General features: G+C 51.3%; 6 protein-coding genes across 6 annotated transcripts; 2 read left to right on the top strand and 4 right to left on the bottom strand.

Annotated features, from left to right (window-relative positions):
* Positions 1-934: 934 nt before the first annotated feature.
* On the bottom strand, positions 935-2,080 carry AUEXF2481DRAFT_26791 (uncharacterized protein; the record flags this gene model as incomplete). Its single annotated transcript, XM_013491296.1, has 2 exons — positions 935-1,790; positions 1,869-2,080. The coding sequence occupies 2 exons, from the start codon at positions 2,078-2,080 to the stop codon at positions 935-937; spliced, it is 1,068 nt and encodes a 355-aa protein (XP_013346750.1).
* Positions 2,081-2,797: 717 nt separating this feature from the next.
* Positions 2,798-4,516, bottom strand: AUEXF2481DRAFT_26792 (uncharacterized protein; the record flags this gene model as incomplete). Its single annotated transcript, XM_013491297.1, has 1 exon — positions 2,798-4,516. The coding sequence occupies one exon, from the start codon at positions 4,514-4,516 to the stop codon at positions 2,798-2,800; it is 1,719 nt and encodes a 572-aa protein (XP_013346751.1).
* Positions 4,517-4,770: 254 nt separating this feature from the next.
* Positions 4,771-5,520, bottom strand: AUEXF2481DRAFT_26793 (uncharacterized protein; the record flags this gene model as incomplete). The annotated part of the gene is made up of 1 exon (XM_013491298.1): positions 4,771-5,520. The coding sequence occupies one exon, from the start codon at positions 5,518-5,520 to the stop codon at positions 4,771-4,773; it is 750 nt and encodes a 249-aa protein (XP_013346752.1).
* A 669-nt stretch (positions 5,521-6,189) lies between these two features.
* Positions 6,190-8,860, top strand: AUEXF2481DRAFT_62489 (uncharacterized protein; the record flags this gene model as incomplete). Its single annotated transcript, XM_013491474.1, has 2 exons — positions 6,190-8,605; positions 8,667-8,860. 2 exons carry the CDS (start codon positions 6,190-6,192, stop codon positions 8,858-8,860), a joined length of 2,610 nt encoding a protein of 869 aa, XP_013346928.1.
* Positions 8,861-9,123: 263 nt separating this feature from the next.
* AUEXF2481DRAFT_484430 (uncharacterized protein) lies at positions 9,124-11,127 on the bottom strand. Its single transcript, XM_013491615.1, has 3 exons — positions 10,881-11,127; positions 10,503-10,787; positions 9,124-10,454 (listed from the first exon to the last, which is right to left on the bottom strand). The coding sequence occupies exons 1-3, from the start codon at positions 10,901-10,903 to the stop codon at positions 9,449-9,451; spliced, it is 1,314 nt and encodes a 437-aa protein (XP_013347069.1). The 5' UTR covers positions 10,904-11,127; the 3' UTR covers positions 9,124-9,448.
* A 1,230-nt stretch (positions 11,128-12,357) lies between these two features.
* Positions 12,358-12,891, top strand: AUEXF2481DRAFT_86387 (uncharacterized protein; the record flags this gene model as incomplete). Its single annotated transcript, XM_013491534.1, has 1 exon — positions 12,358-12,891. The coding sequence occupies one exon, from the start codon at positions 12,358-12,360 to the stop codon at positions 12,889-12,891; it is 534 nt and encodes a 177-aa protein (XP_013346988.1).
* Between the last annotated feature and the right edge of the window lie 531 nt (positions 12,892-13,422).

Raw genomic sequence — 13,422 nt, forward strand, 5'->3', positions numbered from 1 at the left:
TACAACCGCTCTGAATCTCAGTGATCTTCTTTTTGTGGACAGAGGTGTTCTAATCGCCACTGCTCTGGGATATGAGCATTTGCCTTTACTGAGCAGTGGCATCGCTGTATTCTTCCACGAACGGGTCGCGAGCAGACCATCTCTTCTGGAGAACAGGAATGCGAACTCTCTCAGCACATACTTAAGCGAAAGTGTTGAGATTGCGATGCATGGAAAGAGTAATCTTGTCTATTTGCTTGCAAAAGCCAAGTTCACGACTCTGATGAAGATCACCCTGAAGGTGCTCTTAATGTGGCCTCTCCCTGAAGCGAGGCATAACAGGCTTCCATGCTGTTTTGTAGAACAGAACGAAACCACCATGGATATACCAGCAACGAGGATGTCAGATTTCGACAGAGCAACTATTGCCAAATAATGAGTGCGGCAAGGACTCAGATCTAAATCTACATGATGAAATAAGTGGAAACCGCCATCGTGACAGTCTTCAAGGAAAGGGCGATAGAAGACCCCTTTCCTGCCCGACTCCAGCACACGAAGTGAGAAAGCACGGCGTTGTGACCATGCAAAGCTTCTTCTCTGGGAAGGCACCATCTTTTAGGAGTCGCTCTTCCTCGAATTAAGCAGTGATGCTTAGATGCAAATGACGACGCACAACTTGTATCCATCGGTCAGTCTCAACTTTTGAGTTGAGAGAAGCTACTGAGAATGAGTTGAGACTGTTCTTTGGTGAATAGTATGGGAATTCGTGCGCCCAACTTCTGATGGACATTGGGTTTAGTGACTAGAGAGACAGGCCACTTTTCATGGTCGCCATCCATGACGAAGACCTGGAAACAAAGCGCGTAGCACCCTGAAAATTCAGCGTGATGGAATATCAACAGAAATTCGATATTCTATGGTTTAATGTGTATACCGACTCCAGGCTGCTGTCACTCTACATCACGTAGTCGTCATCGGCGGCATACTGAACACCCCCTTCAGGCTCCTCTTCAGCATCAGATACAAGCTCAGCTGCGTTAAACACGTGGAACAGCACGACATCGGAGAAGGCCAAATCCCTTCCGCTCGGAAAGTCCTCGTCGCTTTGCCCAAACACAGGGTGTCCGTCAGGTCGATACCATATCAGAGGGCCTTCGTACCCTTGCACCCGAAAAATTTGGTTAAAGTTCATGGTACTGTTGTCGGCAGAGGCAGGTCGTTGTAAAAGGCGCATCTGGAGGATCACATTGTCCAAGACGGACATTTGAAATCGCTGTTGCAACTCCTCGTCGTCGGCAGGGTCGATCGGGATGGCTGCGTCGTCGTCGAGGACCCATTGATCTTCTTCGCGGACACCCACAATATCTGGTTCGAGATGCCCACATCCGTTGCAAGTACTGATCAGCCCGCCACAATGGATGCACCATTCGTGGCCGCAGACGCAAGTCATGTGAGAGCATCCACCATTCCTTTCGACCATTCTGCGACAGTAGGAGCAATGTCGGTAGCCTTCCTTCTGCATCTGATCGTGTGCTTGTTGGTCTCCTTCGGATGGACCTGCGCACTCACCTTCGTGTTGAGAAGCACGGCATAACCTACACGTTGAGGTTCCGCACTCGCCACACCGGGCGAGGTCGTCGATAAATACGAGCGCTGGCGGGATAAAGGCGCTACAGTTTCTTTTGGCGCAGTAACAGCGCTGATTCGGGGGCGTAGTGAGTTCTCGAATTTTCTTCTCCAGAATTTTTGCTTGTTCTTGTGGCAGAGCTTGTATCGCGACGCTTTCTGGAACGGAACACTCGACTTCGCATCTGATCGGCCAGTCGCGCTCGTATCATACCGCAGAGCAACCGCGTGTCATGCAGTCGTGGCACCATGAGTGGCCACACGGTAGGGCGATGAGAATCTCCTCGCCTTCGCAGATGTGACATATCTCTAGATGTTGATACTCGGCAACGACACTGTGGCTCTGCTCTTTCACTGTGGGTTCCGTGTCAACAGGTGACGGTGTCTGCTCGTCGACGACCGCAGGGCCCGAGGCGGATAGTACATTACGAATGGAGGTGTACTTGAGCTGAGCTTTGGGGTTCGGGAAAGCCATGATAGGGACCTAGCTTGTATGGAGGGGGCTTGATATTGAATTGATGATGAATCTGGTTGTTGTGTTTGACGACAAGTATCTGTTATGTTCGATCGATGAATAGATCCAAGGGAGGACTAGTAAACGATTCCAGCGGCGATTTGTAGGCGAATGTAGCTCTGACTCTTCTCGAATAAGACTCATCGCTATGGCTCATCCAGAAAAGGATCATTGCGAGAATTAGCGCTTGAATGGCTCAGGAATCTACACTTGCTGCATTACGCCGACAAGATAACTCTTCGTGCTCCCTCGGCCTTCTCCGTTCCACATTTGGCTTTCGTTCGTGATAATTGTCGTCAGAACGAAGCAGCGCAGCGATAAAAGCCAGAGCACGTAAGATTCGATGCCTAAGGCAGTTTTTGGAGCTTGGGCTGTTCGGTGCAGACTTGTGGCACGTCCTCGACGATGGACACTCGTGACTTCATAGCGACTACCGTACTGCTGCTCTCTACCTTCCCATAGAAAGCTGTGACGTGACCAAACAAGCTTTGCGGAGTTTTACGTTCGACCTTTTGAAGGAAAGCATTGACTTCATGAAAGGTGAACGTGACTTGCACCCGAGTGTTAATGGAGAGCATAAGTCTTCTGAGAGCTCTCATATGGTATATCATGAAGTCGTTATTACTTTACATACCGCGCAAGTTACTGCAGCTTTCTGCCCGGCAGTAAAGCCATGTCTTATTCGAAGCGAATCTTGCGTCCTTTCGGCTTGGTATCGGCATTCTGAGAATAATGAACTCTTATGCCCTGCTCTCTTGCCCACTCGGGCGCATCTGGACTGCAGTGCCAAACATTGACGAACTTGAGTGTTTTCAGAGTCGACTTGAGACCCTCAACAAGCGCGCGTACACATGCGCCCGTGATCATCGTTGAAGAAAGATCGATATCTCGCAGCTGCTTCATGTTGGTCGCAATGTGATTGGCTACCTCATCGTTGACACTAGAGTTGTGAGTCAGCCGCAGGCTACGGACCCGCTCCAAACGTGGAAGGGCGAGGATCGAGGTCACGGGTTGGGCTGCGCCTGTGCACTGCACATGCAAAGTGCGGAGCTTGGACATGTTTGAGTGCTTGAGAAACATGTTGTCTATAGGGTCTGGGTAGTTTGAGATGAGCTCCGGATCAGATAAGAGAAGACTAGCGATGTCTGTGCCGCAGCAGACAAGTTCTTCTAGGTTGGGAAGAAAGAAGTCCTTCGGGCTCAACAAGACAACACTGCTGAGCGGACGATCGAGGTCAAGGCGTAGCACACGAAGGCTTTGTGGGAGGTTACGAAACGGAAACGGTACAGGACCAGAGGATACATCTGACGTCATGTCAAGCTCGACCAAGCGGCTTGCTGATTCCCTGAGTGACAAGATATCGTAAGGGGTGGCCCAGTCATTGAGCGAGAGAGATTGGAGATTCGGTGTCAACGCCAGCAAAGTGCCAATTCGGAGGGTGTGCATGGAGCGGTTGGGCGACTGAAAATTTCTGATCAACTTCAGACGGCGAAGCTTGGGAAACTCGCCTTTCCAGTGGATGTTCAGACTGCCGGGGACGATAGCACGACATTCGAGTTCTTCCAAATTCTCACAGCCTAGGAGGAGGCCTGGAAGGGTCATTGACGATACACTGGCCGATGCACCGAGGGTGAGCTTCTTTAATTTGGTGGCAGACTTGAGGTTGTGAGTAAGACTCTCTCCTTGCAATCCTCCGTCAACGATTCGAAGCGAATGGAACTCCGGACAACTCTGGGCCAGGGCCTTGATGACCTTTTCCAAGTCGTTGACACGTTTAAGAGTGGCGGAGATGACTTTGCGTCGGGATGTGTTGATGCAGCGGCTCAAGAATGCGGATCTCACGTGCCTTCTTGCCTCGGAGAAGTCCAGATTCATCCAAAGGCCAGGTAGGCTGTTAATGAAGACGTTCCATTGCTTCGACACGCGAGTGCAGTAGACAGTCTGTCGGAAGTTGAGGTACGACAGGATCATCTCGACGATCTCGATGGGTAGCTGGGCGAAGGGATCTGCGGCTTTATCGGGAGCAAGAGACAACAAGAGTTTGTTGTGCATTTTCTGTAGCAACTCGACATCCTTGACCTTTTTACTGATTCCATGTTTGTAGATACTTAATGCAACATCAGTCTTTTGCATCATTTGTAGCACCTTGCCTGCTCGCAGGTAGCCAGTGGGGTCCTTCTCGAATATCCGGATACATGTTCGGGCATCTTTGAGCGCGAGCTTGTGATCGCCGAGCTTCTCATGGACCGCTGCGCGTGTGTCGAGCAATTTCACCGATGGCGATGGCTCATGTCTGATAGCCAGGTCGAGAAGGTCTACAGCTTTGGCATACTCCTTCCTTCTGTATTGAAGTCGTGCATGCTCGAGGAGCTCGATGGTTGGCGGTATGTGAGGCATTTAGTCGGTGGAAAGCATTTACAAAGTGATGTCTTGAATCAGAAATACGGTTGATGAATTGACGCGCACCATCGCGTTGGCGAGAGAAAGCGCGTTCGTCAAGGCTTGGCGGTCTGATCAATTTGACCACCTCCTAACCATGACCCCCGTCTTTCTGTCTGTCTGTGACGGAGGATAGTGTCTTATCTCCATCCAATGTAATCTTCAATTCTTATAAAATTACATCACCATTATCATAACCCGCTACTTATTGCTCAAGTCACTGTCCTAATGCCAGCGATCTTGCAGAACCGAGCTTCAACCTCATGTAAACCATCGTGCAAGTCCTTCACGGTATCCCCATACTCGTATAACGCAACAGCAATCTCGCCGACCTGTCTTGCTGTTCTTCTGGTCTGCAGACGGCTGACAGCCTCCATAATGGCAAGGGCGTCAGACCTTCGACGAAGCCAAAGAATGCGTTTGCCGAGAGTGATGTTACAAAATGCGTCTCCCTGAGTTCTTGGATCTTCTTCATCATCGTCGTTTTCTTTGTCCAACTCCGTTTCCTTGCTGCAAAGACCCTTTTCGCTATCTAACGTGTCCCTCGGATTGGGCGAAAGGCTTTTGCGATATCTACGACGGCCATAGGCGGATTCTTGATCGAGAAAAGCACGTTCGAGTGTCTTGAATCTCCTTGTGAGATGGCGAAGAGTGTCTTGCATAGATCTGATGGTCAAATCGTCAAGGCGGGGCAGGGGAAGGCCTTCTGAGCGTCGTCGCTTGCCCCAGTCTTTATTGTGTCGTCGTAGATTCCGTAGAGATTCCCGTTCCTCATACAGCTGGACCCGGAGATTGCTCAGGTAGTCGTGTATCTCATCATGGGCGTTGGTGACAGTTGTGATGTTGCCCCAAAAGACGCGTAATAAGGTAGCGATGGTGAAGGAGAATGAAACGAAACCGATGATGGTGCTTGCTAATGATAGTGGAGCAAGAGTTGAATGTGTGGATAGAGTGATTCCCATGATTGATGGCAGGGAGAGAAGCGTGATGAGATCAAGGTGGTAGTGGGGTATGAAGTCGATTATGTAGACAAACTTGAATGCAGGCACGCGATGCGATCAGAATGGCGATCATGAATGAGACCTACATTTCTTTGATATGAGCTATCTGAGTGATGTGTGACCTGGTCACTGGCGCGCTGATAAGCGGACAAGTTTCGAAGCTTTGTTGGTGGGCAGAATGGCACGACAACGGCAGAAAGCATGGGTCAGCAGCCGATGCGGAACAAGGAGTTGGCGCCTAGATCGGAGCTCTGTCACGAGTGAAAGCTAGACACGATAGCACAGAGCGGGCTCGACTGGAGTCTCGAAGAAGATGAGGCTCTGCAGTAATGAATCATGGAAGCAGAGAAGGTCAAGGAACCGTGTTGCATTAGGTGTTGTCGAACGATTTTGCAGAAAGAAGGACGACAGCGCTTGGACACCAGAAATTGTCAGCCAATGACGACGTGCCCAACTTTTTCGCGAATCTCGCCCCGCTGTCGAGTCATCGGGCAGTCGTTTGATCCAAGATCGCTGCCATCTTCATCTTCATCTCCATAGAAATAGCTTGTCCATTTCCGCTTCCCTGCTTCGCCCAAGCTCCGACACATCTGCATAGCAACTCATATTCACACTCCAGTGGTCCGAATCATGTCGGTACCATTCTTGCCAGCCATTGACCTGGCCCAAGGCCTCAACGCCTCTGCAGGCCTCAGCGCCGCCAGTCTTGGTCACGTCGGTGCCGTCTACGCTGTCGCAACCCAACAGACGATCGATGCCGCCTTCGACCACCTCACCCAGACTGCCACCCGCTTCGGCACCTACTTCGACTGCACAAAGCTCGACTCCACCGACGACATCCTGTCATTGCTTGACGCCGGCGCAGTCAAGGTCTTTGTTTCCAGCTCGCAATTGCAAAATATCCAGAACAAGAATGTCGATGCTTCGCGACTAGTCTTGTCGCTTGCCGGTGCTGGTAACTCGGCATTGGACGTGCTCCAAGGCAACGAGGTTGGAATTTACCTCGCTGGCATCGCCGACGTTACTGCCGTCGAGAGCCTGCTTGAAGCCTACGGATCAAACAGGCCTCCCGTCTACGTCTCGCTTGCCCAGCCCACCCTGGAGAAGGCCCTCCAAATCGCCCACATCAACGCGACTCCTGTCATCGCCGCCCAGCACCTCACCGTCGACTCCAAGAGCCAGCCCAACCTCATTCCCGCCGCCCCTCTCCTTCTCGCAAACGCCACCACCGACAGACCCGATGGTCTCTTCACCACCCTGGTCACCGACGAGCGCGGCGTCGCTCTCGGTCTCGTCTACAGCAGCGAGGAGAGCATCTCCGAGAGCTTGCGTACCGGTCGCGGCGTCTTCAACAGCAGGAAGCGTGGCTTGTGGTACAAGGGCGACACCAGCGGAGACATTCAAGAGTTGATTCGCATCGACAAGGATTGTGATGGCGATGCTCTTCGTTTCATCGTTCACCAGAAGGGCAGAGGCTTCTGCCACTTGGCCACCCCCACCTGCTTCGGTGATTACGCTGGCTTGTCGCGTCTCGAAAAGACCCTCTCAAGCCGCAAGCGTTCGGCCCCTGAGGGTTCCTACACTGCCCGTCTCTTCAACGACCCCAAGATGCTGTCAGCAAAAATCCTCGAGGAGGCGCAAGAGCTGGTTGATGCCACCGAGAAGGACAACATTGCTTCTGAAGCTGCCGACGTCATCTACTTCGCTCTGACTAAGTGCATCGCCAACGACGTGTCCCTCGAGGACATCGAGCGCAACCTGGATGCAAAGAACCTCAAAGTCAAGAGGAGAAAGGGAGATGCCAAGCCTCAGTTCGCTGAGAAGGTTGGCATGCAAGTCAACGGTGACAAGGAGATGGTCAAGGAAGCTGCTTCGGTACCAAAGGCCAAGGAGGACCCAGCAGGCACCATCGATGGCAGAATTAGCATGCGCCGCTACTACACAACCAAGGAGACCAAAGACACTGTCCAGCAGGCTCTGCAGCGTCCCTCTCAGAAGTCAACCGAGCGCATCATGGGTATTGTCAACCCCATCATTGAGGGTGTCCGTAAGGGCGGTGACAAGGCTCTGCTCGAGTACACTCACAAGTTCGAAAAGGCTACATCACTTACAACCACTGTTCTCAAGGCCCCCTTCCCCGAGAGCCTCATGCAGATTGCTCCCGAGACCAAGGAGGCCATAGACATTTCATACGAAAACATCCGCAAGTTCCACGCTGCACAAGAGACTGAAGATCTTCGTGTCGAGACTATGCCTGGCGTTGTCTGCTCTCGCTTTGTCCGTCCCATCGAGCGTGTTGGTTTGTACGTCCCCGGCGGTACTGCTGTTCTTCCTTCGACCACCCTGATGTTGGGTGTGCCAGCCAAGGTCGCTGGATGCAAGAAAATCGTCATTGCCTCTCCTCCCCGCTCCGATGGCTCGATCACCCCTGAGATCGTCTATGTCGCTCACAAGGTTGGTGCTGAGAGCATTGTTTTGGCTGGTGGTGCTCAAGCTGTTGCTGCCATGGCTTACGGTACTGAGTCGGTCACCAAGGTCGACAAGATTCTTGGCCCCGGTAACCAATTTGTCACTGCTGCTAAGATGATCGTCTCCAACGACACTTCCGCTGGAGTCAGTATTGACATGCCTGCTGGACCTTCCGAGGTCATGGTCATCGCTGACTCGTCCGCCAACCCTGCTTTCGTTGCCTCGGACTTGTTGTCACAGGCAGAGCACGGTGTTGACTCGCAGGTTGTACTCATCGCCATTGATATGAGCGAGAAGGAGCTACAAGCTGTCGAGGACGAGCTCCACAACCAAGCAATTGCTCTGCCCCGTGTCGACATTGTTCGCGGCGCCATTGCTCACAGTTTGACGCTGGTCGTCAAGACTCGTGAGGAGGCTATGGAGTTGAGTAACTTCTACGCTCCTGAGCACTTGATTCTGCAAGTCGAGGACGCCGAGGCCTACACCGAGACTGTCGACAACGCCGGTTCTGTCTTCATCGGCCCCTGGACCCCCGAGTCGGTTGGTGACTACTCTGCTGGTGTCAACCACTCTCTACGTAAGTTTCTGATACATCATGACATGCATTCTCCGAGCATTATACTAACATTTTGTTGCAGCCACATACGGTTACGCCAAGCAGTACTCGGGCGTCAACCTCAGCTCCTACCTCAAGCACATCACCAGCGCAAACTTGACTGCCCAGGGTTTACGCAACGTCGGCACGGCAGTCATGCAACTCGCCAAGGTTGAGCAACTCGAGGCTCACAGACGCGCTGTCGAGATCCGCATCCAGCAGATGGACAAGCAATAGATTTGTCCGCTTCATCCCGGGGAAGCTTGTCCATATGCCAGGAGCCTTTCTGCATATCCTGTTTTATTGCATGCATTATGATAAAAGTGATTCGTTCTTATTATAGACTATTGGTTACGTTTTCACTGTACAACATTATACTCTTCATCTTGCCGGTGTTTCTTGAGCGCCTTTCTCCATGTCGTGCTGTGATCTGCCTCAAGGTGCATCTCACAGTGTTCGATCTCAACGCAAAGATCGTCGAGGGCATTGGAGAGTCTCTTGAATGTTCCAAGGCTCTCTCTAAGGTAACATGCAAGAGAAAATTGATCTCTATTCTTCTCTACCTCGGACCCTCGTGGCCTCTATTACCGGAGAATCACAAGTAAGAGCGATGTCAGAAAAGCGGAAAGGACGACACGGGACAAGAAGGACGATGTGAGAAGGAAAGAACTGATGCTGAACAGATGTCCGGTCAAAAGTAGAGTACTCGTGATCAGTTCCAGAATGCAAGAAAGGATCAAGGTAGAACAAGGTAGAACAAGGTATTCCCAAGCGTCCACAATGTGCGAGAAAGCGAGAAAGCGAAGAAGGGATGTGATGAAAATTTCATGGATTCGTGTCAGGATGGTTATCCTCGTTCTCAGCTGGGCGTCTGCTTCGTAATCCAGAAGTGGTATCTACGGTGAGGGCGGGCATTGGTACAGAACGTCGTCTGGTACCTTGATGCAATGTCGTGTCTCGTGCTGGACTGGGGCTCATATCTTGTAGCTCTCGAGGACTGTGGGGGCTCTGGGGCGGTAGCTCGTAAGCAGGATATGTTTCTATTGTCTGTGGTGAGGAAGCAGATAGTTCTGTCACGCCGTTTGGTAGCGGATGCGTCCTGGTAGGATGCTCTGGTCTCGCAGACGGGTACCCCCGTGTTTGTCGGCGATGGTTCACCAATCCTCTGGCAAGCTGTATGAGCCGTCGTTCAATTTCAGGTTTGTTGACATACTCGTGTACTGACACGGCAATGTCCTTGAGTGTGTAGTTCGTGCTCCCATGCATCTGGCATTCATCCAGTCTCATATCTTCCATTCCTCTGTCTACGTTGAAACGATAGTATACACTAGCGTCTGCGGCCTCAGTCATCCATTCATGAGCCTTCTCAGGGTCAGTCATGGACTTGACACCTTTCTTGAGAAGGCTTAGCCTTAGAAGAAGAAGACCTCCGCTTGCTACTCGTTGGCTGGCCTGCAGTCCGGTGCCAACAGATACCAGGAATCGGATGCCGCTATGAGAGGCTGAATTCGGACACGGTCCAGCTGGATGATTCTTGTGCATCGAGGCCGCTTCGGCCCATGCATGTTGTGTGGGATTGTTGACCTCCACGCCCCCATCGATATATTTCAAACCTTCAATCGTGACTGGGCGAAAGTAAGTTGGCGCTGCGGATGTTGCACGGGCTATCTTGCAAATACTGGCACTCTGCTGGACGTCAAGATTCAGGAGGAGGGCTTTCCGTCCGCTTCTACTCCTGCCTCCGGGCTGGGTAGGATTTTGGTATGATCGGAACATGTGGACGTTTTCGTACTTGTGATTTGTGCCATCTTCTCGCATCGCCAGAACGCCCCTAAGATGGTCAGTAAGAGGCGAACCGCAGGACGTTCAATCGACTCACACACGACATGGGATGGGTCTTCGTGTGCCTCGCCCAGTTGCTGATTTATCTTCCTCGTTGATGATTAGAGGGTCCCTTAATCGTGGCTCCTCTGCATTTCGTTGTTGTGCGTGCCTCTCGACAACATCCCTGATCAATCGCTCGAGCTCCACATGGTCGTACTTGTTTCGGCCTACGAAAAAGAAAGGTTTCTTCCTGGCAAATATTCGACTGCTAAGCTCAGCGTAGACGGCTATGCAATCTTCGATGCTCATGCGAAGTCTACCAAGCATGATGGAAATGATCCTGTTGACGTCATGTCAGCGCGTCTTCTACACACAATTCGGCAGTGCAACCCTTTCCTTCTGGCCTTCCTTCTACAAGCATTGTACCACTTACCCGCCTGTGGAGGTCCCGAACATGAAGTTGAAGTAGTCGCATGGTAAGGGCAGTTCGTCATCATCAGGCGACTGCCCAACTTGATCATCGAACTGACTCTCGACGTCGCGTATTTTACGCAAGAGCTGGCGTACAATCAGAAGTGATGCGTAACCTCGAGTGCCGCCGCCGTCTGAGGTACAAAAGTGTTATTACAGACACAGCCAGAGGTCGAGCCGTCGTTATCACAACGTACCGAATGTCAGGACTGCCTCCCTCAAATGCGGCTCACACTCGCACACAGCATCCGTTTGTGTCTGACTCATAGCAACACCGGATGGATATCGTCTCGTAAGACTACTTTGCTGCACTAAGCATTGATATTTGTAGATGCCTTGTCGCCGCACGCCGCAGACCTCTGCGTACAGCCCCGACGAAAGCTGGCATCTCTGATCACTCGGATCATCCTTGAGGAGGCTTACCCTACTGCAAATGCTTGTTCAGGCTGGAAACCTGACGCCATTGATGGGATCCCATATTCCAACTATCGCAACCTCTGGTACTTCGACGAGGCTGCGAACATCCACTGCCGAATTATCGAAAGGCTGCAGGTATATGGATAATATTGCAGAAGTCTGCATAACTGGTCATGCGCCTCTTCAGCCTCGTTCCAATCTGACTCTAAGCGGTCCTTTCTGACCACTCTCATGACTGATTGCAGACGCCCGCCTCAGAGTCGCTGATACACATCTACATACCTCGCTGGCGATGGCTTGACTCAGTCATAATTGCTGATTGAGTCGATCTACGCACGTCTCTAACCCTCACTGCACCCTTACTGCTCCTTGCCGATTTGTTCCCATGCATCAATACGCCTCAGCCCTGTCGCATGCTTGCCCACGACCAATCATGCAGCGAGAAATCAGCAGGCGGGTTGTGTCGGCTGGACCATTTTCCCCAAGCGGCACATGTGCACTGTGCCAACCCCGATACAATCCATCATGTTCCTGCTTCCAGCTATCATGTTCCTGCTACAAGCTGTCACGCTCAACACCGTTGTGCTGAGTTGTGATGGTTGGTCGTATACCCGTATGGCATAGCCCTACTACAGGGATGATCCCTCGCAGTGGACGTATTGCCCACTTGTTTGGCACGGAGTAAGCGCCTCATGTCAAGGGACAGGTGTGCAGGTAAGCATGTGTATTTGTCATACTTCTGAGGTCGTGGATGAAACTCCCCACCCGACCCGACATAGTTTAGCGACACAGCATAATCTCAGCCTAGCTGGCGTGGAAGGATCAATACAAGCATCCGCGACAGGAGTCCACGCGCCTTTGCATCACGTACGGTATTAACCCCTCGAAGACTCGGCTGCAGGCACATTTGTTTTTGTGTGTTGCAGAGGCTCTGCCATATATATATATGCTTGACCGGCTGCTCAGGAAATCTGTACATCACAGAGCTGTAAACTCGAAAAACATATACTGAACTCCAACCAATGTGTATTTGCACAACAGACTCGTCTTCAACATTGGACCGTGCGAGGCCAGATACATCGGCTTACCAAAAAGAAGCCTATCGTCGTCAACATTCCGAATCATCAAAGAAGGACTCCAAGGTCTCGACATCTTCCAAGGACGGCTCTATGGCCCATGTTCTGAATGTAAATCTCAGCTTCAATGAAAAGTTGATGCGCACTGAGCCAGAGCCGCGAGACTCCATATATGTGTACGACTACAGTCGAAACGAGACAAAACGAATGAAGACGCGAGATCTTCTCGAGAAAACAGGTTCGTGCACGCAACTTCATGAAGACCTCGAAGAGCACAAATCTGACTTTCATATAGGAGATCAGTCAATTGATCAAGAACCCATACCATATTCAATGCGTAGTATACCGATAAAGACAGGCACAGGAGGCTTTGGTGGTGGAGATGCTGTCGTTGCTAGAGTACATGTCAATCTTGGATTGAGGATGCAACGGTGGCTAGGTATGCAGAAACGACTGTACATTGTGGACGCAATCCAATAGTGAAGTTTTGGTTGCCATAAAGTGATGGAGTTTTCCGGGCTTTGGGGGAGAGCTTTTTCTCGCGAAGTCCACAGCACCCGGGACTTGTAGATCGACTTTGGACTTGTGTTTTCTTGATCATGCTTACTAGAGAATTGGTATCACCGGTTACGTCCTTTCCGTCCTCTCATGCTCGAATGATGGGCTGTCTGGTCATCAGAACCAAAGCCTCGTTCTCGGCTGACGTCCTGTGCTTCCAGTACATATTGTATCAAGCACACACGCGACGGCATCATCTTACTGCATTCATCTGCCACATCATCATAGATATGGTCTCGGATGGGGTTTGTGCCGAAGCGCCCAACATTCACGATGAAACAGTGAACAAGCGACCACAATCTCTCACATTGGCCCTACAATACCTGGAATCAAGCAGTCGTCCGCCTGAGCCTATGGGTATCGGAGCGGCTGACTATGACTGTTCTGCAACAGACTACTTCCGACAAGCCATGCTCCAAGTTGGCGCTGGCATCATGTTGGTCTGTCCGAGAT

Source organism: Aureobasidium subglaciale (genome assembly GCF_000721755.1).
Source record: "Aureobasidium subglaciale EXF-2481 unplaced genomic scaffold scaffold_3, whole genome shotgun sequence".
Taxonomy (NCBI): domain Eukaryota; kingdom Fungi; phylum Ascomycota; class Dothideomycetes; order Dothideales; family Saccotheciaceae; genus Aureobasidium; species Aureobasidium subglaciale.

Coding starts and splice junctions, on each gene's coding strand:
- AUEXF2481DRAFT_484430 (XM_013491615.1), bottom strand. CDS start 10,903: ATGTTCGGGACCTCCACAGGCGG. Junction 10,788..10,880: donor TTCGGGACCTCCACAGGCGG/GTAAGTGGTACA, acceptor TGACGTCAACAG/GATCATTTCCATCATGCTTG. Junction 10,455..10,502: donor AGACCCATCCCATGTCGTGT/GTGAGTCGATTG, acceptor TGACCATCTTAG/GGGCGTTCTGGCGATGCGAG.